Source organism: Oncorhynchus gorbuscha, linkage group LG23 (assembly GCF_021184085.1).
Source record: "Oncorhynchus gorbuscha isolate QuinsamMale2020 ecotype Even-year linkage group LG23, OgorEven_v1.0, whole genome shotgun sequence".
In the NCBI taxonomy this organism is placed as follows: Eukaryota; Metazoa; Chordata; class Actinopteri; order Salmoniformes; family Salmonidae; genus Oncorhynchus; species Oncorhynchus gorbuscha.
Window position 1 is genome coordinate 1,761,291 of NC_060195.1, and position 25,909 is coordinate 1,787,199.

The following is a 25,909-nucleotide window of genomic DNA, read 5'->3' on the forward strand; positions in this document are numbered from 1 at the left end:
GCTGGTTAACATGAGACCCCCTTTCTATTCCCTTAGGGCTCTGGTTAACATGAGACCCCTGTCTGTTCCCTTAGGGCTCTGGTTAACATGAGACCCCTGTCTATTCCCTTGGGGCTCTGGTTAACATGAGACCCCCTGTCTATTCCCTTAGGGCTCTGGTTAACATGAGACCCCCTGTCTATTCCATTAGGGCTCTGGTTAACATGAGACCCCCTGTCTATTCCCTTAAGGCTCTGGTTAACATGAGACCCCCTGTCTATTCCATTAGGGCTCTGGTTAACATGAGACCCCCTGTCTATTCCATTAGGGCTCTGGTTAACATGAGACCCCCTGTCTATTCCATTAGGGCTCTGGTTAACATGAGACCCCTGTCTATTCCCTTAGGGCTCTGGTTAACATGAGACCCCCTGTCTATTCCCTTAGGGCTCTGGTTAACATGAGACCCCCTGTCTATTCCCTTAAGGCGCTGGTTAACATGAGACCCCCTTTCTATTCCCTTAGGGCTCTGGTTAACATGAGACCCCTGTCTGTTCCCTTAGGGCTCTGGTTAACATGAGACCCCTGTCTATTCCCTTGGGGCTCTGGTTAACATGAGACCCCCTGTCTATTCCCTTAGGGCTCTGGTTAACATGAGACCCCTGTCTATTCCATTAGGGCTCTGGTTAACATGAGACCCCCTGTCTATTCCCTTAAGGCTCTGGTTAACATGAGACCCCTGTCTATTCCATTAGGGCTCTGGTTAACATGAGACCCCTGTCTATTCCCTTAGGGCTCTGGTTAACATGAGACCCCCTGTCTATTCCCTTAGGGCTCTGGTTAACATGAGACCCTGTCTATTCCCTTAGGGCTCTGGTTAACATGAGACCCCCTGTCTATTCCCTTAGGGCTCTGGTTAACATGAGACCCCTGTCTATTCCATTAGGGCTCTGGTTAACATGAGACCCCCTGTCTATTCCCTTAGGGCTCTGGTTAACATGAGACCCCTGTCTATTCCCTTAGGGCTCTGGTTAACATGAGACCCCTGTCTATTCCCTTAGGGCTCTGGTTAACATGAGACCCCTGTCTATTCCCTTAGGGCTCTGGTTAACATGAGACCCCCTGTCTATTCCATTAGGGCTCTGGTTAACATGAGACCCCTGTCTATTCCTTAGGGCTCTGGTTAACATGAGACCCTGTCCTGTCTATTCCTTAGGGCTCTGGTTAACATGAGACCCCCTGTCTATTCCCTTAGGGCTCTGGTTAACATGAGACCCCTGTCTATTCCCTTAGGGCTCTGGTTAACATGAGACCCCTGTCTATTCCCTTAGGGCTCTGTTTAACATGAGACCCCCTGTCTATTCCCTTAGGGCTCTGGTTAACATGAGACCCCTGTCTATTCCTTAAGGCTCTGGTTAACATGAAACCCCCTGTCTATTCCATTAGGGCTCTGGTTAACATGAGACCCCTGTCTATTCCCTTAGGGCTCTGGTTAACATGAGACCCCATGTCCATTCCCTTAGGGCTCTGGTTAACATGAGACCCCCCTGTCTATTCCCTTATGGCTCTGGTTAACATGAGACCCTGTCTATTCCCTTAGGGCTCTGGTTAACATGAGACCCCCTGTCTATTCCTTAGGGCTCTGCTTAACATGAGAACCCCTGTCTATTCCCTTAGGGCTCTGGTTAACATGAGACCCCTGTCTATTCCCTTAGGGCGCTGGTTAACATGAGACCCCTGTCTATTCCCTTAAGGCTCTGGTTAACATGAGACCCCCTGTCTATTCCATTGGGGCTCTGGTTAACATGAGACCCCTGTATATTCCCTTAGGGCTCTGGTTAACATGAGACCCCCTGTCTATTCCCTTAGGGCTCTGGTTAACATGAGACCCCTGTCTGTTCCCTTAGGGCTCTGGTTAACATGAGACCCCTGTCTATTCCCTTAGGGCTCTGGTTAACATGAGACCCCCTGTCTATTCCCTTAGGCTCTGGTTAACATGAGACCCCTGTCTATTCCATTAGGGCTCTGGTTAACATGAGACCCCTGTCTATTCCCTTAGGGCTCTGGTTAACATGAGACCCCTGTCTATTCCCTTAGGGCTCTGGTTAACATGAGACCCCCTGTCTATTCCCTTAGGGCTCTGGTTAACATGAGACCCCCTGTCTATTCCCTTAGGGCTCTGGTTAACATGAGACCCCCTGTCTATTCCCTTAGGGCTCTGTTTAACATGAGACCCCCTGTCTATTCCCTTAGGGCTCTGGTTAACATGAGACCCCCTGTCTATTCCCTTAAGGCTCTGGTTAACATGAAACCCCCTGTCTATTCCATTAGGGCTCTGGTTAACATGAGACCCCTGTCTATTCCCTTAGGGCTCTGGTTAACATGAGACCCCATGTCCATTCCCTTAGGGCTCTGGTTAACATGAGACCCCCTGTCTATTCCCTTATGGCTCTGGTTAACATGAGACCACTGTCTATTCCCTTAGGGCTCTGGTTAACATGAGACCCCTGTCTATTCCTTAGGGCTCTGCTTAACATGAGAACCCCTGTCTATTCTCTTAGGGCTCTGGTTAACATGAGACCCCCTGTCTATTCCCTTAGGGCGCTGGTTAACATGAGACCCCCTGTCTATTCCCTTAAGGCTCTGGTTAACATGAGACCCCCTGTCTATTCCATTGGGGCTCTGGTTAACATGAGACCCCTGTATATTCCCTTAGGGCTCTGGTTAACATGAGACCCCCTGTCTATTCCCTTAGGGCTCTGGTTAACATGAGACCCCCTGTCTGTTCCCTTAGGGCTCTGGTTAACATGAGACCCCTGTCTATTCCCTTAGGGCTCTGGTTAACATGAGACCCCCTGTCTATTCCCTTAGGGCTCTAGTTAACATGAGACCCCCTGTCTATCCCCTTAGGGCTCTGGTTAACATGAGACCCCCTGTCTATTCCATTAGGGCTCTGGTTAACATGAGACCCCCTGTCTATTCCCTTAAGGCTCTGGTTAACATGAGACCCCCTGTCTATTCCATTGGGGCTCTGGTTAACATGAGACCCCTGTCTATTCCCTTAAGGCTCTGGTTAACATGAGACCCCCTGTCTATTCCCTTAAGGCTCTGGTTAACATGAGACCCCCTGTCTATTCCATTGGGGCTCTGGTTAACATGAGACCCCTGTCTATTCCCTTAGGGCTCTGGTTAACATGAGACCCCCTTTCTATTCCCTTAGGGCTCTGGTTAACATGAGACCCCTGTCTGTTCCCTTAGGGCTCTGGTTAACATGAGACCCCTGTCTATTCCCTTGGGGCTCTGGTTAACATGAGACCCCCTGTCTATTCCCTTAGGGCTCTGGTTAACATGAGACCCCCTGTCTATTCCATTGGGGCTCTGGTTAACATGAGACCCCCTGTCTATTCCCTTAAGGCTCTGGTTAACATGAGACCCCCTGTCTATTCCATTAGGGCCCTGGTTAACATGAGACCCCCTGTCTATTCCATTAGGGCTCTGGTTAACATGAGATCCCCTGTCTCATGTTGTGACTAACTCAGCCACGAGAGAGAGAGAGAGAGAGAGAGAGAGAGAGAGAGAGAGAGAGAGAGAGAGAGAGAGAGAGAGAGAGAGAGAGAGAGAGAGAGAGAGAGAGAGAGAGAGAGAGAGAGAGAGAGAGAGAGAGAGAGAGAGAGAGAGAGAGAGATAAACAGAAATACCTATGTTAGGACGCCTGTTTATGGCCTGGGCACAACTCAGAGACACACTCCCTTTGTCTCTCTGTTCTCCCTCTCTTTCCAGGTTATAAAAACAGCCTTCACCCAGTGGAGTTGACGCAGTCAGGACTGGCGTGTACAGCAGCCATCCCAGAGATGAGTGTGTCAACGTGTCAGATGAAGGAACGTTACAACCAGCAGGGATTCCTCTCTGCCGTACCGGTCCTAGACAACACAGAGCTGAGGGAGGCCAGACAGGCCTTCAACCACCTGGAGAGAGAGTTTGGTGAGTGGAGGGGGATGAGGAGGAGGAGGAGGGGGGGTGGGGTTAGGGAATGTTAACTTCATCTGTCTATCTGTATTGAATTACATCTAACTCTGTCTATCTGTATTGAATTACATCTAACTCTGTCTATCTGTATTGAATTACATCTAACTCTGTCTATCTGTATTGAATTACATCTAACTCTGTCTATCTGTATTGAATTACATCTAACTCTGTCTCTCTGTATTGAATTACATCTAACTCTGTCTATCTGTATTGAATTACATTCTGTCTATCTGTATTGAATTACATCTAACTCTGTCTATCTGTATTGAATTACATCTAACTCTGTCTATCTGTATTGAATTACATCTAACTCTGTCTATCTGTATTGAATTACATCTAACTCTGTCTATCTGTATTGAATTACATCTAACTCTGTCTATCTGTATTGAATTACATCTAACTATGTCTCTCTGTATTGAATTACATCTAACTCGGTCTACCTGTATTGAATTACATCTAACTCTGTCTATCTGTATTGAATTACATCTAACTCTGTCTACCTGTATTGTACAGATCTATCTCTGTCTATCTGTATTGAATTACATCTAACTCTGTCTATCTGTATTGAATTACATCTAACTCTGTCTATCTGTATTGAATTACATCTAACTCTGTCTATCTGTATGGAATTACATCTAACTCTGTCTATCTGTATTGAATTACATCTAACTCTGTCTCTCTGTATTGAATTACATCTATCTCTACCTGTATTGAATTACATCTAACTCTGTCTATCTGTATTGAATTACATCTAACTCTGTCTACCTGTATTGTACAGATCTATCTCTGTCTATCTGTATTGAATTACATCTAACTCTGTCTATCTGTATGGAATTACATCTAACTCTGTCTATCTGTATTGAATTACATCTAACTCTGTCTCTCTGTATTGAATTACATCTAACTCGTCTACCTGTATTGAATTACATCTAACTCTGTCTATCTGTATTGAATTACATCTAACTCTGTCTATCTGTATTGAATTACATCTAACTCTGTCTATCTGTATTGAATTATATCTACCTCTGTCTATCTGTATTGAATTACATCTAACTCTGTCTATCTGTATTGAATTACATCTAACTCTGTCTACCAGTATTGAATTATATCTACCTCTGTCTGAATGATATCTATCTGTATTGAATGATATCTATCTGTATTGAATGGTATCTACCTGTATTGAATTATATCTAACTCTGTTTACCTGTATTGAATGATATCTACCTGTATTGAACGATATCTACCTGTATTGAATGATATTCATATGTATCTACCTGTATTGAATGATATCTACCTGTTTTGAATGATATCTACCGGTATCTACCTGTAATGAAAGATATCTACCTGTTTTAAATTATATCTACCTGTATTGAATGGTAATTACCTGTATTGAATCATATCTATCTGTATTGAATGATATCTATATGTATATACCTGTATTGAATGATATCTACCTGTGTCTATCTGTTATGAATGATATCTACCTGTATTGAATGATATCTACCTGTATTGAATGATATCTACCTGTATTGAATGATATCTACCTATCTACCTGTATTGAATGATATCTACCTGTATTGAATGAATCTAACCTGTTTTGAATTTATATCTACCTGTTTTGAATTATATCTACCTGTATTGAATGATATCTACCTGTATTGAATGAGTATCTACCTGTATTGAATTATATCTATCTACCTGTATTGAATGATATCTATATGTATCTACCTGTAATTGAATGATATCTACCTGTTTTGAATTATATCTATCTGTATTGAATGATATCTACCTGTATTGAATAGTATCTACCTGTATTGAATGATATCTACCTATATTGAATGAATGATACCTACCTGTAATTGAATGATATCTACCTGTGTCTATCTGTAATGAATGATATCTACCTGTATTGAATGATATCTACCTGTATTGAATGATATACTATAATGATATCTACCTGTATTGAATGATATCTACCTGTGTCTATCTGTAATGAATGATATCTACCTGTATTGAATGATATCTACCTGTATTGAATTATATCTACCTGTATTGAATGATATCTACCTGTATTGAATGATATCTACCTGTATTGAATGATATCTACCTGTATTGAATTATATCTACCTGTATTGAATGGTATCTACCTGTATTGAATGATACCTACCTGTATTGAATGATATTTACCTGTATTGAATGATACCTATCTGTATTGAATGATATCTACCTGTATTGAATGATACCTATCTGTATTGAATGATATCTACCTTTGTCTACCTGTATTGAAGGAAACCTACCTGTATTGAATTCAATCTATCTGTTTCTCCCTGTATTGAATTATATCTACCTGTATTGACTGATATCTACCTGTGTTTACCTGACTTCAGGTGAGGAGTATACCCAGTACAGTCTCCACAATGTGCACCTGCAGTACCCCTGGGTGATGGGCCTGGCCAAACACCCCCACATCCTACAGGTGGTACAGTCCATCCTGGGCTCTGATGTCATCCTGCTAGACTCACGCTTCATCTGCAAGTACCCAACAACCCCCACACCCCACCCCACAGCCACACAGTACCACAATATTACTACAATATTACTACTACTACACCAGTCCTACTACTACAGTACAACTACTACAACTACAATACTACAGCTACTACTACTACAACTACAATACTACAGCTACTACTACTACTACAATACTACAACTACAATACAATACAGCTACTACTACCACAATATTACTACAATATTACTACTACTACACCAGTCATACTACTACAGTACAACTACTACTACTACAATACTACAGCTACTACTACCACAACACTACTACAATACTACTTTCACCTTTATTTAACCAGGTAGGCTAGTTGAGAACAAGTTCTCATTTGCAACTGTGATGACTACACCAGTCCTACCAGTCCTACTACTACAGTACAACTACTACAACTACAATACTACAGCTACTACTACCACAATACTACTACAATAGTACTACTACTACACCAGTCCTACCAGTCCTACTACTACAGTACAACTACTACAACTACAATACTACAGCTACTACTACCACAATACTACTACAATATTACTACTACTACACCAGTCCTACCAGTCCTACTACTACAGTACAACTACTACAACTACAATACTACAGCTACTACTACCACAATACTACTACAATATTACTACTACTACACCAGTCCTACCAGTCGTACTACTACAGTACAACTACTACAACTACAATACTACAGCTACTACTACCACAATACTACTACAATATTACTACTACTACACCAGTCCCACTACTACAGTACAACTACTACAACTACAATACTACAGCTACTACTACCACAATACTACTACAATATTACTACTACTACACCAGTCCCACTACTACAGTACAACTACTACAACTACAATACTACAGCTACTACTACCACAATACTACTACAATATTACTACTACTACACCAGTCCTACTACTACAGTACGTTTTGAGTAATAACAAGTATTTACTCAGCAGCTGTCTGATTCCTCCAGGTACTGGGGAATAGCTGGGGGTCCAGTCCTGTCGGTGTGGCTGGCTCTAGACGACTCACTGGCAGAAAACGGAGCCCTGAAGGTCATCCCAGGTACTGCAGCTCCCCTGACCACCTAAAACTCACCCAATCATTTTGTTTCCAGAAACGGCCAGTTCAGTTCTAATTGGTGCCACAACTAGATAAATAAATACGTCAATGTCTCCTCAAAATATGTATCTGCATTTAGCCAGGTACAGTTAATGGTCTGAAAGCCTCTTTCTGTCATTCTAGCATGAAATGACTGCAGTAAATGACTGTGATAAGATGTCCTTTCATAGACAAACAGAAGACTAGAGTCTGTGTGGTTAGTAAAAGTGTTCACTCTCCTCTCCTCTCTCTCCTCTCCTCTCCTCTCCTCTCCTCTCCTCTCCTCCTCTCTCCTCTCCCTCTCCTCTCTCCTCTCCTCTCCTCTCCTCTCCTCTCTCTCCTCTCCTCTGTCCTGTCTCCCCCTCCCCTCTTCCCCCTCCTCCTCCAGGAAGCCACTGCTCTGGCATGCTGCCCCACCAACTCGCCTCCCGCCCCGGAAACATGCTGTCAGTCAACCAGGAGATCCCTGAGGAGCTGGTGCAAACGGATAGCGCTCTACTCTGCCCCCTGCTGGCTGGGCAGATGTCTGTAAGTCACACTGCCCCCCTACGGGGATTCTTGTCTTTTTAAGAACAACAAATGTCAGCAAACAGACATTCTGTATTACAGGGAGCTTCCCATCCCAATTCCTACTGGACATTCTGTATTACAGTGAGCTTCCCATCCCAATTCCTACTGGACATTCTGTATTACAGTGAGCTTCCCATCCCAATTCCTACTGGACATTCTGTATTACAGTGAGCTTCCCATCCCAATTCCTACTGGACATGCTGTATTACAGTGAGCTTCCCATCCCAATTCCTACTGGACATTCTGTATTACAGGGAGCTTTCCATCCCAATTCCTACTGGACATTCTGTATTACAGGGAGCTTCCCATCCCAGGTCCTACTAGACATTCTGTATTACAGTGAGCTTCCCATCCCAGGTCCTACTGGGCATTCTGTATTACAGTGAGCTTCCCATCCCAATTCCTACTGGACATTCTGTATTACAGGGAGCTTCCCATCCCAGGTCCTACTAGACATTCTGTATTACAGGGAGCTTCCCATCCCAGGTCCTACTGGACATTCTGTATTACAGTGAGCTTCCCATCCCAGGTCCTACTGGGCATTCTGTATTACAGTGAGCTTCCCATCCCAAGTCCCACTGGACATTCTGTATTACAGGGAGCTTCCCATCCCAAGTCCTACTGTCATGTTTTGTCATTGATTGTCATGTCTTGTCCCTGTGCTTCCCCTTCTATTCGTTTCCCCCTGCTGGTCTTATTAGGTTCTTTCCCTCTTTCTATCCCTCTCTCTCCCCCTCCCTCTCTCCCTCTCTCGCTCTCTCTCTCTATCGTTCCGTTCCTGCTCCCAGCTGTTCCTCATTCTCCTAACTACCTCATTTACTCTTTCACACCTGTCCCCTATTTTGCCCTCTGATTAGAGTCCCTATTTCTCCCTCTGTTTCCGCTTCTGTCCTTGTCGGATCATTGTTTGATGTTTGCTGTTCTGTGTCCTTGTTCCGTCCTGTCGTGTTTTTGCCTTCTTCAGATGCTGCGTGTGAGCAGGTATCTATATCAGCTACGGCCTGCGCCTTCCCGAAGCGACCTGCAGTCTGTGGTCGCGTCTCCAGTCGTTCCTCTCTACAGACGAGAGGATTTCAGTTTTCCTGTTTTGACTTTACCTGAGATAATATCCAGGATTATCGTTTTTTGTTAAAGACTGGAATAAAGACTCTGTTTCTGTTAAGTCACTTTTGGGTCCTCATTCACCAGCATAACACCTACTGTATATTCTGTATTACAGGGAGCTTCCCATCCCAGGTCCTACTAGACATTCTGTATTACAGGGAGCTTCCCATCCCAGGTCCTACTGGGCATTCTGTATTACAGTGAGCTTCCCATCCCAAGTCCTACTGGACATTCTGTATTACAGGGAAATACACTCTATTCTCTTTTCTTCTACAACCATATTGTGTTTCTCACCAATTGTCCTGTACAAACAATAAGAATCAAGGTGCCATTTTGGATTGTGATTTAATGTTGATGGTTATCAGATCCATGATGGGTTCCTGGTCCACGCCAGTGACCCCAACACATCCCAGAAGAGACGCTGTGGCTTCGTGATCCGATACGTCCCTACCTGTGCCTACCCTATACAGGTGAGAACTACTGTAGATATGTCGCTACCTGTGCCTACCCTTTACAGGTGAGAACTACTGTAGATATGTCTCTACCTGTATCTACCCTTTACAGGTGAGAACTACTGTAGATATGTCTCTACCTGTATCTACCCTTTACAGGTGAGGACTACTGTAGATATGTCTCTACCTGTATCTACCCTTTACAGGTGAGAACTCCTGTAGATATGTCTCTACCTGTGTCTACCCTTTACAGGTGAGGACTACTGTAGATATGTCTCTACCTGTATCTACCCTATACAGGTGAGAACTACTGTAGATATGTCTCTACCTGTGTCTACCCTATGTTTCTCTCTCTCTCTCTCTCTGCAGGACCCAGACCGTCCCAGGCGTTTCCATGCTACAGTGATGGCCAGTGGATCAGACCAGTTCAGTCACTTCTCCACCTTGCTGTGATGAGCCTTACAGAACAACTACAACCATATCCATAGAGATCCCATTACCGTATTACTGTCTGATACTTAGAGGAACCTAATGATACTGTATTCACCTTGATGACTTACTGCTGTGTTCACCTTGATGACTTACTGCTGTGTTCACCTTGATGACTTACTGCTGTGTTCACCTTGATGACTTACTGCTGTGTTCACCTTGATGACTTACTGCTGTGTTCACCTTGATGACTTACTGCTGTGTTCACCTTGATGACTTACTGCTGTGTTCACCTTGATGACTTACTGCTGTGTTCACCTTGATGACTTACTGCTGTATTCACCTTGATGACTTACTGCTGTGTTCACCTTGATGACTTACTGCTGTGTTCACCTTGATGACTTACTGCTGTGTTCACCTTGATGATATCGGATGAACGGTTTAAAAATCACTTTTTGTATATAGCCCCCCATATTAGGAGACCAAAAGTACTGGGACAAATTCACTTCTATGTATTACAGTAGTCAAAAGTTTAGTATTTGGTCCCATGTTCATAGCATTAACTATATCAATCTTGTGACTCTACAAACTTGTTGGATGCATTTGTTGTTTGTTTTGGTTGAGTTTCAGATTATTTTGTGCCCAATAGACATGTTAAATAATGGAGATTAGAATCGACTATGTTTCTAAACACTTCTACATTAACGTGGATGTTATCATGATTACGGATAATCCTGACTGAATCTTGATTAATAATGAGTGAGAACCTTACAGACAAAAACATCATACTCTCCAAAAATGCTAACCTCCCCTGTTATTGTAATGGTGAGAGGTTAGCATGTCTTGGGGGTATGATATAAAATGCTAACCTCCCCTGTTATTGTAATGGTGAGAGGTTAGCATGTCTTGGGGGTATGATATAAAATGCTAACCTCCCCTGTTATTGTAATGGTGAGAGGTTAGCATGTCTTGGGGGTATGATATAAAATGCTAACCTCCCCTGTTATTGTAATGGTGAGAGGTTAGCATGTCTTGGGGGTATGAAATAAAATGCTAACCTCCCTGTTATTGTAATGGTGAGAGGTTAGCATGTCTTGGGGGTATGAAATAAAATGCTAACCTCCCTGTTATTGTAATGGTGAGAGGTTAGCATGTCTTGGGGTATGAAATAAAATGCTAACCTCCCCTGTTATTGTAATGGTGAGAGGTTAGCATGTCTTGGGGGTATGAAATAAAATGCAAACCTCCCCTGTTATTGTAATGGTGAGAGGTTAGCATGTCTTGGGGGTATGAAATAAAATGCTAACCTCCCTGTTATTGTAATGGTGAGAGGTTAGCATGTCTTGGGGGTATGAAATAAAATGCTAACCTCCCCTGTTAATGTAATGGTGAGAGGTTAGCATGTCTTGGGGGTTTATATAAAATGCTAATCTCCCCTGTTATTGTAATGGTGAGAGGTTAGCATGTCTTGGGGGTATGAAATAAAATGCTAACCTCTGTTTTCGGTGTATGATGTGTGCATTTAACTTTTTTTACTTTCTCCCTCGTCATTATTAATTCAGGACTATATATCGTCATGGTAACGTCCATGTAGAAGTATTTAGAACCGTACAGCATGTGTCACTGTCCCAATACCGGTGGAGCTCACAGTATCTGGGTTGGACTGGGTTGGACTGGGTCGGGCTGGGTTGGACTGGGTCGGGATGGAGTCTATCTGATGTTTCTGTAGAGTGAACCAGAGCGGCCCGTAGTGCAGGAGACCATCTCCTGTTTCTGTAGAGTGAACCAGAACGGCCCGTAATGCAGGAGACCATCTCCTGTTTCTGTAGAGTGAACCAGAACGGCCCGTAGGGCTGGAGTCCATCTCCTGTTTCTGTAGAGTGAACCAGAACGACCCGTAGGGCAGGAGACCATCTCCTGTTTCTGTAGAGTGAACCAGAACGGCCCGTAGGGCAGGAGACCATCTCCTGTTTCTGTAGAGTGAACCAGAATGGCCCGTAGGGCAGGAGTCCATCTCCTGTTTCTGTAGAGTGAACCAGAACGGCCCGTAGGGCAGGAGTCCATCTCCTGTTTCTGTAGAGTGAACCAGAACGGCCCATAGGGCAGGAATCCATCTCCTGTTTCTGTAGAGTGAACCAGAAAGGCCTATAGGGCAGGAATCCATCTCCTGTTTCTGTAGAGTGAACCAGAACGGCCCATAGGGCAGGAGTCCATCTCCTGTTTCTGTAGAGTGAACCAGAACGGCCCGTAGTGCAGGAATCCATCTCCTGTTTCTGTAGAGTGAACCAGAAAGGCCCATAGGGCAGGAATCCATCTCCTGTTTCTGTAGAGTGAACCAGAATGGCCCATAGGGCAGGAGTCCATCTCCTGTTTCTGTAGAGTGGACCAGAACAGCCCGTAGGGCAGGAGTCCATCTCCTGTTTCTGTAGAGTGAACCAGAACGGCCCATAGGGCAGGAGTCCATCTCCTGTTTCTGTAGAGTGAACCAGAACGGCCCATAGGGCAGGAGACCATCTCCTGTTTCTGTAGAGTGAACCAGAACGGTCCATAGGGCAGGAGTCCATCTCCTGTTTCTGTAGAGTGAACCAGAACGGTCCATAGGGCAGGAGTCCATCTCCTGTTTCTGTAGAGTGAACCAGAATGGTCCATAGGGCAGGAGTCCATCTCCTGTTTCTGTAGAGTGAACCAGAACGGTCCATAGGGCAGGAGTCCATCTCCTGTTTCTGTAGAGTGAACCAGAACGGCCCATAGGGCAGGAGTCCATCTCCTGTTTCTGTAAAGTGAACCAGAACGGCCCGTAGGGCAGGAGTCCATCTCCTGTTTCTGTAGAGTGAACCAGAACGGCCCATAGGGCAGGAGTCCATCTCCTGTTTCTGTAGAGTGAACCAGAACGGCCCATAGGGCAGGAGTCCATCTCCTGTTTCTGTAGAGTGAACCAGAATGGCCCATAGGGCAGGAGTCCATCTCCTGTTTCTGTAGAGTGGACCAGAACGGCCGTAGGGCAGGAGTCCATCTCATGTTTCTGTAGAGTGAACCAGAACGGCCCATAGGGCAGGAGTCCATCTCATGTTTCTGTAGAGTGAACCAGAACGAGGAGTCCATCTCATGTTTCTGTAGAGTGAACCAGAACGGCCCGTAGGGCAGGAGTCCATCTCATGTTTCTGTAGAGTGAACCAGAACGGCCCGTAGGGCAGGAGTCCATCTCATGTTTCTGTAGAGTGAACCAGAACGGCCCGTAGGGCAGGAGTCCATCTCCTGTTTCTGTAGAGTGAACCAGAACGCCCCATAGGGCAGGAGTCCATCTCCTGTTTCTGTAGAGTGAACCAGAACGGCCCATAGGGCAGGAGTCCATCTCCTGTTTCTGTAGAGTGAACCAGAACGGCCCATAGGGCAGGAGTCCATCTCATGTTTCTGTAGAGTGAACCAGAACGGCCCGTAGGGCAGGAGTCCATCTCATGTTTCTGTAGAGTGAACCAGAACGGCCCGTAGGGCAGGAGTCCATCTCATGTTTCTGTAGAGTGAACCAGAACGGCCCATAGGGCAGGAGACCATCTCCTGTTTCTGTAGAGTGGACCAGAACGGCCCATAGGGCAGGAGTCCATCTCATGTTTCTGTAGAGTGAACCAGAACGGCCCGTAGGGCAGGAGTCCATCTCATGTTTCTGTAGAGTGAACCAGAACGGCCCATAGGGCAGGAGTCCATCTCATGTTTCTGTAGAGTGAACCAGAACGGCCCATAGGGCAGGAGTCCATCTCCTGTTTCTGTAGAGTGGACCAGAACAGCCCGTAGGGCAGGAGTCCATCTCCTGTTTCTGTAGAGTGAACCAGAACGGCCCATAGGGCAGGAGTCCATCTCCTGTTTCTGTAGAGTGAACCAGAACGGCCCATAGGGCAGGAGACCATCTCCTGTTTCTGTAGAGTGAACCAGAACGGTCCATAGGGCAGGAGTCCATCTCCTCTGTAGAGTGGACTGTTTCATGTTTCTGTAGAGTGAACCAGAACGGCCCATAGGGCAGGAGTCCATCTCATGTTTCTGTAGAGTGAACCAGAACGCCACTCTGAGGAGTCCATCTCATGTTTCTGTAGAGTGAACTAGAACGGCCCGTAGTCCATCTCATGTTTCTGTAGAGTAACCAAACGGCCCGTAGGGCAGGAGTCCATCTCATGTTTCTGTATGAGTGAAAATTAAATGCTGTATGAACATGTCTCCTGTTTCTGTAGAGTGAACTAGAACACCCCATAGGGCAGGAGTCCATCTCCTGTTTCTGTAGAGTGAACCAGAACGGCCCATAGGGCAGGAGTCCATCTCCTGTTTCTGTAGTGAACTTGAACGGGCCATAGGGCAGGAGTCCATCTCATGTTTCTTTGTAAAAAACGGCCCGTAGGGCAGGAGTCCATCTCATGTTTCTGTAACCAGTGAACCAGAAAGGGCAGGAGTCCATCTCATGTTTCTGTAGAGTGAACCAGAACGGCCCAAGGAGACCATCTCCTGTTTCTGAGAGTGGCTACAAGAAAGGGCAGGAGTCCATCTCATGTTTCTGTAGAGTGAACCAGAACGGCCCGTAGGGCAGGAGTCCATCTCATGTTTCTGTAGAGTGAACCAGAACGGCCCATAGGGCAGGAGACCATCTCCTGTTTCTGTAGAGTGGACCAGAACGGCCCATAGGGCAGGAGTCCATCTCATGTTTCTGTAAGTGAACCAGAACGGCCCGTAGGGCAGGAGTCCATCTCATGTTTCTGTAGAGTGAACCAGAACGGCCCATAGGGCAGGAGTCCATCTCCTGTTTCTGTAGAGTGGACCAGAACAGCCCGTAGGGCAGGAGTCCATCTCCTGTTTCTGTAGAGTGAACCAGAACGGCCCATAGGGCAGGAGTCCATCTCCTGTTTCTGTAGAGTGAACCAGAACGGCCCATAGGGCTAGACCATCTCCTGTTTCTGTAGAGTGAACCAGAACGGCCCATAGGGCAAGACCATCTCCTGTTTCTGTAGAGTGAACCAGAACGGTCCATAGGGCAGGAGTCCATCTCCTGTTTCTGTAGAGTGAACCAGAACGGTCCATAGGGCAGGAGTCCATCTCTGTTTCTGTAGAGTGAACAAAAGGAAAGCCACTCTGAGGATGACCTGAGCTGATCTAGAGTCCATCTCCTGTTTTAGTGATAATGATAATAATTACATGTATAAAATGTGAATGGAGGACAAATTAAATGCTGTATGAACATGTAAACTAATGTATCTGGGACGTCATGCTATATTACCTCTTCATGTGTCTGATTGTGTTTTATGTGTTGAATAAACCATCTCACAAGACACTTGCATCTTTCTCTGTGGAACTTGGTGGGCCTTACTTTGTAAGTCACAGCAAACTATGTTTCATTTGTAAAAAAATCTGGGATTGGGATTTTAACCAGTTGAAAGAAAGGGCAAAATGTAGATTTCCACCTAAATAAACTTACCCAAACATCATTATTTTTCATGAGGAGGCTACAAACAATAACATGCTGTTTAGAAAGGAAATCCCTTCCTGGTTAAAATAGCTAGAAATTGCTGATGTACATTGTACAAATATTATGAAAATCATAGATTTCTTCAGATTCAACAAAACTGGGGCAATAGGGCTTGAAATGACGGATATTATTTCTAAATCAAATGATAAACGACTTACTAAAGTTTTCACATTTCTATAAATATGATTAAACTTAGTGACAGTACAATATGAGCGCATAACAAATTCTTCAGTGTTAAATCAACAGGCTCCTGAGTGGAGCAGCGGTTTATTGTTGTATCACAACCAGCTGTGATTGGGAGTCCCACAATAACACCCCAGCATAGTAGTTTTAGACCGTCATTGTAATTAAGAATTTGTTCTTAACTGACTTGCCTTGTTCACATGAACCCTAACAGTGTTACATTTCAAATTGGGCCAGTGTCTATACACCAAACTTTTGAGTGTTACATTAACACTGTACTCAGTGCTGATGCTGTTACACTTTGTCAGTGTTACCCATTAACACTTTCAGTGTTATGCAATAACACCTCATGTAGTAGTTTTAACACCAGGAAGTGTTTATTGTTTACCCCAATGGAGTTCTACAATAACACCTCATATAGTAGTTTTAACACCAGGAAGTGTTTATTGTTTACCCCAATGGAGTTCTACAATAACACCTCATATAGTAGTTTTAACACCAGGAAGTGTTTATTGTTTACCCCAATGGAGTTCTACAATAACACCTCATATAGTAGTTTTAACACCAGGAAGTGTTTATTGTTTACCCCAATGGAGTTCTACAATAACACCTCATATAGTAGTTTTAACACCAGGAAGTGTTTATTGTTTACCCCAATGGAGTTCTACAATAACACCTCATATAGTAGTTTTAACACCAGGAAGTGTTTATTGTTTACCCCAATGGAGTTCTACAATAACACCTCATATAGTAGTTTTAACACCAGGAAGTGTTTATTGTTTACCCCAATGGAGTTCTACAATAACACCTCATATAGTAGTTTTAAACACTACATCAAGAGGTCCGTATTTCTTGACAAGGTCAATGTTGAGTTAAGGACATTACAAACTACACTCACAAGTCTTTATTGCTACATGCTCTTATGTAAACATTTAAGACATCAGAACTAGCAGCAGACATTATAACATGTAAATTAGCGCAAGCATAGACCAGTTAAAGTGATACAACACTGCCTCTCACGGGTGGCCAAAAATAACCATTTGAAAGCCATGCCCCAATAAGGCACACCTCGAGTATAATTTCCCGGTGTGCATTGCCTTTTCCAGTGAATTGTAGAGTTACCACTGATCTGTATGTGTTGGTGATGCTAATGTTCAGTCCTGTGGACTTCACCAAGAGAGTTCTAATGTATGTTATCAATAAAATGTAACCGTTAATGATAATACATCACATACACTGAGTGTACAAAATATTAAGAACACCTACTCTTTCCATGACAAATCACATCAAATCAATTCACATTTTATTTATTACATACACATGGTTAGTGCTAATTACGGCTGCTAGAATCCTGACTAGAACCAAAACATTTGATCATATTACTCCAGTGCTAGCCTCAATACACTGGCTTCCTGTTAAGGCTCGGGCTGATTTCAAGGTTTTACTGCTAACCTACAAAGCATTACATGGGCTTGCCCCTACCTATCTTTCCGATTTGGTCCTGCCGTACATACCTACACGTACGCTACGGTCACAAGACGCAGGCCTCCTAATTGTCCCTAGAATTTCTAAGCAAACAGCTGGAGGCAGGGCTTTCTCCTACAGAGCTCCATTTTTATGGAATGGTCTGCCTACCCATGTGAGAGACGCAGACTCAGTCTCAGCCTTTAAGTCTTTACTGAAGACTCATCTCTATATCTCTATATCTCTATATGATTGAGTGTAGTCTGGCCCAGGAGTGTAAAGGTGAACGGAAAGGCTCTGGAGCAACGAACCGCCCTTGCTGTCTCTGCCTGGCCGGTTCCCCTTTTTCCACTGGGATTCTCTGCCTCTAACCCTATTACAGTGGCTGAGTCACTGAATTACTACGGCTCTTTCATACCATCCCAGGAGGGGTGCGTCACTTGAGTGGGTTGAGTCACTGATGTGATCTTCCTGTCTGGGTTGGCGCCCCCCCCCATGGGTTGTGCCGTGGCGGAGGTCTTTGTGGGCTATACTCGGCCTTGTCTCAGGATGGTAAGTTGGTGGTTGAAGATATCCCTCTAGTGGTGTAGGGGCTGTCCTTTGGCAAAGTGGGTGGGGTTATATCCTTCCTGTTTGGCCCTCTCCTGTCCGGGGTGTCCTCGGATGAGGCCACAGTGTCTCCTGACCCCTCCTGTCTCAGCCTCCAGTATTTATGTTGCAGTAGTTTGTGTCGGGGGCTAGGGTCAGTTATATCTGAGTACTTCTCCTGTCCTATCCGGTGTCCTGTGTGAATTTAAGTATGCGCTCTCTAATTCTCTCTTTCTCTCTTTCTTTCTCTCTCTCGGAGGACCTGAGCCCTAAGACCATGCCTCAGGACTACCTGACATGATGACTCCTTGCTGTCCCCAGTTCACCTGGCAGTGCTGCTACTCCAGTTTCAACTGCCCTGCCTGTGATTATTATTATTTGACCATGCTGGTCATTTATGAACATTTGAACATCTTGTCCATGTTCTGTTATAATCTCCACCCGGCACATCCAGAAGAGGACTGGCCACCCCACATAGCCTGGGTCCTCTCTAGGTTTCTTCCTAGGTTTTGGCCTTTCTAGGGAGATTTTCCTAGCCACCGTGCTTCTACACTTACATTACTTGCTGTTTGGGGTTTTAGGCTGGGTTTCTGTACAGCACTTTGAGATATCAGCTAATGTACGAAGGGCTATATAAATACATTTGATTTGATTTGATTTGATTCGATTTGAAGGTGACTGAGCCCCCAGGTGACTGAGCCCCCAGTTGACTAGGCCCCAGGTGACTGAGCCCCCAGGTGACCGAGCCCCCAGGTGACTGAGCCCCCAGGTGACTAGGCCCCAGGTGACTGAGCCCCAGGTGACTGAGCCCCCAGGTGACTTAGGCCCCAGGTGACTGAGCCCCCAGGGGACCGAGCCCCCAGGTGACTGAGCCCCCAGGTGACTAGGCCCCAGGTGACTGAGCCCCCAGGTGACTGAGCCCCCAGGTGACTGAGCCCCAGGTGACTGAGCCCCCAGGTGACTTAGGCCCCAGGTGACTGAGCCCCCAGGGGACCGAGCCCCCAGGTGACCGAGCCCCCAGGTGACTAGGCCCCAGGTGACTGAGCCCCCAGGTGACTGAGCCCCCAGGTGACTGAGCCCCAGGTGACTGAGCCCCCAGGTGACTGAGCCCCCAGGTGACTGAGCCCCCAGGTTACTGAGCCTCATTCAGCCTCATTTACTGCCTTTAAAAACATAGCTGATATGGCTGACTTGCTTTAACAACTGTGGTTTCTACTGACAATTGAGATGTACAAACTATGGTATAAGGGGATGACATGTAGATAAGAGGCAATCCAAAATGGGCCATTTTTAGAATTTGGTTTGAGTTTTATTACGATGTTGATAAAAACACAAGTCATCCCACAGTCAGACAGATGAAGCAACAGAAACACCGTCTTCTTCTGCTTCTTCTGTCCATTACATTCCAATCAGGAGGGTCTCCAGGTAAACAAACAACAACAACAACAACAACAACAACAACAAACATGATTGTGAGGTCACTTCCCAAATGGCTCCCGATTCCCGTCTTTTGAGAAGATCACATCAGCACTATAAAGGGAACAGGGTGTCTTTTGAGAAGATCACATCAACACAATAAAGGGAACAGGGTGCCTTTTGAGAAGATCACATCGACACTATAAAGGGAACAGGGTGTCTTTTGAGAAGATCACATCAGCACTATAAAGGGAACAGGGTGCCTTTTGAGAAGATCACATCGACACTATAAAGGGAACAGGGTATCTTTTGAGAAGATCACATCAGCACTATAAAGGGAACAGGGTGTCTTTTGAGAAGATCACATCAGCACTATAAAGGGAACAGGGTGCCTTTTGGGAAGATCACATCAGCACTATAAAGGGAACAGGGTGACTTTTGAGAAGCACAGCTAATCAGTATTCTGAATCTCAGACGTGTCCTAGGCCAGTTTGAGCAGTTCTGTAACCATGACGCCCACCCCGTCAAACACCTCGTGTATGGGAGCGTTACACATGAAGGCGGAGGAGGTGACCAGCTTGTTCTTCACATCGATGTGGACCTCCCCCACTTTCTTATTCACGTGTTTACAGCCCAGCTCCTTCATGGAAGTTGCCGTCTGGGCATGGGGCCATCTAGTGGCAGGAGGGAGAAGAAAAGCAGCAGGGTTAAAAACATACTGCTTTGTCCTGTTAAAACATATAAGCACACACACACACACACACACACACACACACACACACACACACACACACACACACACACACACACACACACACACACACACACACACACACACACACACACACACACACACACACACACACACACACACACACACACACACACACACACACACACACACACACACACACACACCTGAGACATTGTAACTCACCTCTCACACTCCTTGTCCTGTCCCACGGTGACCTCACACCCCGGCAGAGCCTTAGCAGCTAGGACAGGGGAGATGCAGCACATAGCCAGGGGCTTGCCTGCAGCGTGGAACCCCTTAATCAGCTTCTCTACTTGGGGTTGAACCGTGAACTCCTTCCCCTTCACAGCCCAGTCAGACAGATTTTTAGCCACGCCAAAACCACCTGCAAAACACAACACAGTTCAGTTGAGAGGAGAACCGCGGAGACCAGTGGTTTTGTTTTGTTTGGGGTTGGTGGGAGTAGAAAGATTGAAATGAAGTCATAGTGAAAGAGTGATGACATAATAACAGAGATATAGAATAAAGGATAGATGATATAGTAACAGAGATATAGAATAAAGGATAGATGATATAGTAACAGAGATATAGAATAAAGGATAGATGATATAGTAACAGAGATATAGAATAAAGGAGAGATGATATAGTAACAGAGATATAGAATAAAGGAGAGATGATATAGTAACAGAGATATAGAATAAAGGATAGATGATATAGTAACAGAGATATAGAATAAAGGATAGATGATATAGTAACAGAGATATAGAATAAAGGATAGATGATATAGTAACAGAGATATAGAATAAAGGAGAGATGATATAGTAACAGAGATATAGAATAAAGGAGAGATGATATAGTAACAGAGATATAGAATAAAGGATAGATGATATAGTAACAGAGATATAGAATAAAGGATAGATGATATAGTAACAGAGATATAGAATAAAGGATAGATGATATAGTAACAGAGATATAGAATAAAGGATAGATGATATAGTAACAGAGATATAGAATAAAGGAGAGATGATATAGTAACAGAGATATAGAATAAAGGAGAGATGATATAGTAACAGAGATATAGAATAAAGGATAGATGATATAGTAACAGAGATATAGAATAAAGGATAGATGATATAGTAACAGAGATATAGAATAAAGGAGAGATGATATAGTAACAGAGATATAGAATAAAGGAGAGATGATATAGTAACAGAGATATAGAATAAAGGAGAGATGATATAGTAACAGAGATATAGAATAAAGGAGAGATGATATAGTAACAGAGATATAGAATAAAGGAGAGATGATATAGTAACAGAGATATAGTAACAGAGATATAGAATAAAGGAGAGATGATATAGTAACAGAGATATAGAATAAAGGAGAGATGATATAGTAACAGAGATATAGCATAAAAGGAGAGATGATATAGTAACAGAGATAAAGAATAAAGGAGAGATGATATAGTAACAGAGATATAGAATAAAGGAGAGATGATATAGTAACAGAGATATAGCATAAAGGAGAGATGATATAGTAACAGAGATATAGCATAAAGGAGAGATGATATAGATTAAAGGGGAGATGATATAGTAACAGAGATATAGAATAAAGGAGAGATGATATAGTAACAGAGATATAGAATAAAGGAGAGATGATATAGTAACAGAGATATAGAATAAAGGAGAGATGATATAGTAACAGAGATATAGCATAAAGGAGAGATGATATAGTAACAGAGATATAGAATAAAGGAGAGATGATATAGTAACAGAGATATAGAATAAAGGAGAGATGATATAGTAACAGAGATATAGAATAAAGGAGAGATGATATAGTAACAGAGATATAGAATAAAGGATAGATGATATAGTAACAGAGATATAGAATAAAGGAGAGATGATATAGAATAAAGGAGAGATGATATAGTAACAGAGATATAGAATAAAGGAGAGATGATATAGTAACAGAGATATAGAATAAAGGAGAGATGATATAGTAACAGAGATATAGCATAAAGGAGAGATGATATAGTAACAGAGATATAGAATAAAGGAGAGATGATATAGTAACAGAGATATAGATTAAAGGAGAGATGATATAGTAACAGAGATATAGAATAAAGGAGAGATGATATAGTAACAGAGATATAGAATAAAGGATAGATGATATAGTAACAGAGATATAGAATAAAGGAGAGATGATATAGTAACAGAGATATAGCATAAAGGAGAGATGATATAGTAACAGAGATATAGAATAAAGGATAGATGATATAGATTAAAGGAGAGATGATATAGTAACAGAGATATAGAATAAAGGAGAGATGATATAGTAACAGAGATATAGAATAAAGGAGAGATGATATAGAATAAAGGAGAGATGATATAGTAACAGAGATATAGAATAAAGGAGAGATGATATAGTAACAGAGATATAGAATAAAGGAGAGATGATATAGAATAAAGGAGAGATGATATAGTAACAGAGATATAGAATAAAGGAGAGATGATATAGTAACAGAGATATAGAATAAAGGAGAGATGATATAGAATAAAGGAGAGATGATATAGTAACAGAGATATAGAATAAAGGAGAGATGATATAGTAACAGAGATATAGAATAAAGGAGAGATGATATAGAATAAAGGAGAGATGATATAGTAACAGAGATATAGAATAAAGGAGAGATGATATAGTAACAGAGATATAGAATAAAGGAGAGATGATATAGTAACAGAGATATAGAATAAAGGAGAGATGATATAGTAACAAAGATATAGAATAAAGGAGAGATGATAAAGTGTTTACTGATAAAAGATAAAGACAGGACTGTGTTAGTCAGTACCAGTATCATATTATCAATGTGCTGGTGCTAGATGAAGGAGTAATGCTCACCTGGGATAACGAGGGCGTCGAAGGCGGTGATCTCTAGCTTGGCAAGGTCAGACACATCGCCGCGGGCGATTCGAGCACTCTCCTCCAGGACGTTGCGTTTCTCAGCTGTGGGTTTCCCCTCACAGTGATTCACTACATGCATTTGGTCCACGTTGGGGGCAAACATCTGGACCTGGGAGAGGGAAGGGGAGAGGAAGGGGAGGCGGGGGAGGGGAAGAGGGGGAGGAGAGGGGGAGGAGAAGAGAGGAGGAGTGAGGAGGGGGAGGAGGGGGGCGGGGAAGAGGGGAGGAGAGGGGGAGGAGAAGAGAGGGAGGAGTGAGGAGGGGGAGGAGAGGGGGAGGAGAGGGAGAGGAGAAGAGAAGAGAAGAGAGGAGAGGAGAGGATGGTGAGGCGGAGGAGGGTGGAGGAGAGGAGTGAAGAAGAGGCGGTTGAGGGGTTAGGAGAGGAGGTGAGAGGATGGAGGAGGGGAGGAGAAGAGAGGATGGGGAAGAGGGGGGGGAAGAGGGGAGGAGAGGGGAGGAGAAGAGAGGAGGAGTGAGGAGGGGGAGGTGGGGGGCGGGAAAGAGGGGGAGGAGAGGGGGAGGAGAGGGGGAGGAGAAGAGAAGAGAGGAGAGGAGAGGATGGGGAGGCGGAGGAGGGTGGAGGAGAGGAGAGGAGTGAAGAGGAGGCGGTTGAGGGGTTAGGAGAGGAGGTGAGAGGAGGGAGGAGGGGGAGGAGAAGAGAGGAGGGGGAAGAGGGAGAAGAGGGGGAGGAGAGGGGGAGGAGAAGAGAGGAGGAGTGAGGAGGGGGAGGAGGGGGCGGGAAAGAGGGGGAGGAGAGGGGGAGGAGAAGAGAAGAGAGGAGAGGATGGGGAGGCGGAGGAGGGTGGAGGAGAGGAGAGGAGTGAAGAGGGGGGGTTAGGAGAGGAGGTGAGAGGAGGGAGTAGACCACCCTTACCTTAGCTCCAGCCCTAATGTAGACCACCCTTACCTTAGCCCCTAACCCTAATGTAGACTACCCTTACCTTAGGCCCTAACCCTAATGTAGACCACCCTTACCTTAGCCCCTAACCCTAATGTAGACTACCCTTACCTTAGGCCCTAACCCTAATGTAGACCACCCTTACCGTAGCCCCTAACCCTAATGTAGACTACCCTTACCTTAGGCCCTAACCCTAATGTAGACCACCCTTACCTTAGGCCCTAACCCTAATGTAGACCACCCTTACCTTAGGCCCTAACCCTAATGTAGACCACCCATACCTTAGGCCCTAATCCTAACGTAGACCACCCTTACCTTAGCCCCTAACCCTAATGTAGACCACCCTTACCTTAGCTCTAGCCCTAATGTAGACCACCCTTACCTTAGCCCCTAACCCTAATGTAGACCACCCTTACCTTAGCTCCAGCCCTGCTGAGGTGGACCAGTACAGCTGACGCCTCGTGGACCTCAGTCCCATCATAGACTCCACACCCTGACAGAATTACGGCTACACACTTCACCATGACTCCTGCAACACACACACACACCATATGGTCTGGAGTTAGACCAGAACAACAGAATGGAGACAGGGATATCACTAACAGCAGTTTGATTAAACTGTTCCCCAGACTTTGTCCTTACAAACCCCCTTGTTTTACCATCAATGCACCTCACTGCACATGGAGGGGCAGGTTACATACACCACATAGCTGAGTGTCCGTGTGTAATGTTACAAAAACCAGATTGATTGGTCAATGTAATGTCAGGTAAACCAAGGCTTGCCTCCCAAATTGTACCCTATTCCCTATTCCTGGAGGACTGTTTCCAGGTTACAAACAACACAGGAAACACCCGCTCTCTCTCTCTCTCTCTCTCTCTCTCTCTCTCTCTCTCTCTCTCTCTCTCTCTCTCTCTCTCTCTCTCTCTCTCTCTCTCTCTCTCTCTCTCTCTCTCTCTCTCTCTCTCTCTCTCTCTCTCTCTCTCACTCTCTGTCTCTTTCTCTCTCTGCCTCCCTCCCTCACTCCCTTTCTTTCTCTGTCTCTCTCCTCTCCCCTTCTTCCCTCCCTCTCTCTCTATGTTTCTAGTCAACAACAACTGGTAGAGGCAGACAGAAACAGGAACTTGAGTGGAGGGAGAGTAGAGTCGGTGTAAAGGAACAGAAAGCACAGAGATTTAGATAAGCATCAGTTCACCGATCATTATAAATATTGTAAATGTTGCAAGTCTACATAAAAGTATTGCTGTTGTGTTGTGTATAAAAGACAAAGAACGTTACCACATTTCCATCCTAAAACCACAATGTTCACATTTCCAACTCTAAATACAACATGAATACTGACGTAATAGGGAAGTAGACTACTAGTTTACTAGCAGCAGTAGTAGTTCTCTCACCTTGTAAAGGTACACTACAGTAGTATATGGTCTGTTGCGTCTGTGGCGTCTTCTCCTACCTGCTGTCTCCTGTTGTAGTGAAACTGGAATCCTACTGGCTTTATACCCTTCCTGCCCAGGCTGCCCTGGCCCCGCCCACAGAGGTGTGGTCTGGGTTACAGCTTTGTACGGTGAGGTCATGACAGGACTGATGCAGGGAAGGGAAAGGGAAACTGCTGCTGCCTTCCTCTGTTTGGCCAATGTTAAATCTGCTTAGTCATTCTGACATCTCTAAGACATTGGATGGATGGATGGATGGATGGATGGATGGATGGATGGATGGATGGATGGATGGATGGATGGATGGATGGATGGATGGATGGATGGATGGATAGTGTCAGTGTGTCAGTATTGATGAAAATACTGTGTAGATTATCAGTCTACAGAATAATTTATTTAAAGACAGTATAGCGAAGACGACAATAAACACAGTTTGTATTTACAGACAGGTGTGCCATATCTCAGTCATAGTCAGCTAG

General features: G+C 44.4%; 2 protein-coding genes across 3 annotated transcripts; one reads left to right on the forward strand and one right to left on the reverse strand.

Annotated features, from left to right (window-relative positions):
• Nucleotides 1-3,848: 3,848 nt before the first annotated feature.
• Nucleotides 3,849-10,257, forward strand: LOC124011568 (phytanoyl-CoA dioxygenase domain-containing protein 1-like). The gene is made up of 6 exons (XM_046325025.1): nucleotides 3,849-3,957; nucleotides 6,390-6,576; nucleotides 7,551-7,642; nucleotides 8,067-8,206; nucleotides 9,718-9,822; nucleotides 10,174-10,257. The coding sequence occupies exons 1-6, from the start codon at nucleotides 3,849-3,851 to the stop codon at nucleotides 10,255-10,257; spliced, it is 717 nt and encodes a 238-aa protein (XP_046180981.1).
• Nucleotides 10,258-19,255: 8,998 nt separating this feature from the next.
• LOC124011118 (glutamine amidotransferase-like class 1 domain-containing protein 3, mitochondrial) lies at nucleotides 19,256-25,510 on the reverse strand. 2 transcript variants are annotated; one of them, XM_046324162.1, is made up of 7 exons: nucleotides 25,392-25,479; nucleotides 25,095-25,120; nucleotides 24,416-24,528; nucleotides 23,040-23,211; nucleotides 20,325-20,526; nucleotides 19,796-20,061; nucleotides 19,256-19,752 (listed from the first exon to the last, which is right to left on the reverse strand). In XM_046324162.1, the coding sequence occupies exons 3-6, from the start codon at nucleotides 24,521-24,523 to the stop codon at nucleotides 19,869-19,871; spliced, it is 675 nt and encodes a 224-aa protein (XP_046180118.1). In that variant the 5' UTR covers nucleotides 24,524-24,528; nucleotides 25,095-25,120; nucleotides 25,392-25,479; the 3' UTR covers nucleotides 19,256-19,752; nucleotides 19,796-19,868. The 2 variants fall into 2 exon arrangements, with proteins under 2 accessions (XP_046180118.1, XP_046180117.1); XM_046324161.1 differs by lacking the exon at nucleotides 25,095-25,120 and having other exon boundaries at nucleotides 25,392-25,510.
• Between the last annotated feature and the right edge of the window lie 399 nt (nucleotides 25,511-25,909).

What these genes read in the sequence shown, in the direction of transcription:
- LOC124011118 (XM_046324161.1), bottom strand. Translation starts at nt 24,523, where the DNA reads ATGGTGAAGTGTGTAGCCGTAATTCTGTCAGGGTGTGGAGTCTATGAT. An exon ending in TCAGCAGGGCTGGAGCTAAG is followed by an intron (nt 23,212 to 24,415) that starts GTAAGGGTGGTC and finishes TCCCTCTCCCAG; the next exon opens with GTCCAGATGTTTGCCCCCAA. An exon ending in CGACGCCCTCGTTATCCCAG is followed by an intron (nt 20,527 to 23,039) that starts GTGAGCATTACT and finishes TGTGTTTTGCAG; the next exon opens with GTGGTTTTGGCGTGGCTAAA.
- LOC124011568 (XM_046325025.1), top strand. Translation starts at nt 3,849, where the DNA reads ATGAAGGAACGTTACAACCAGCAGGGATTCCTCTCTGCCGTACCGGTC. An exon ending in AGCCCTGAAGGTCATCCCAG is followed by an intron (nt 7,643 to 8,066) that starts GTACTGCAGCTC and finishes CTCCTCCTCCAG; the next exon opens with GAAGCCACTGCTCTGGCATG. An exon ending in CCTGTGCCTACCCTATACAG is followed by an intron (nt 9,823 to 10,173) that starts GTGAGAACTACT and finishes CTCTCTCTGCAG; the next exon opens with GACCCAGACCGTCCCAGGCG.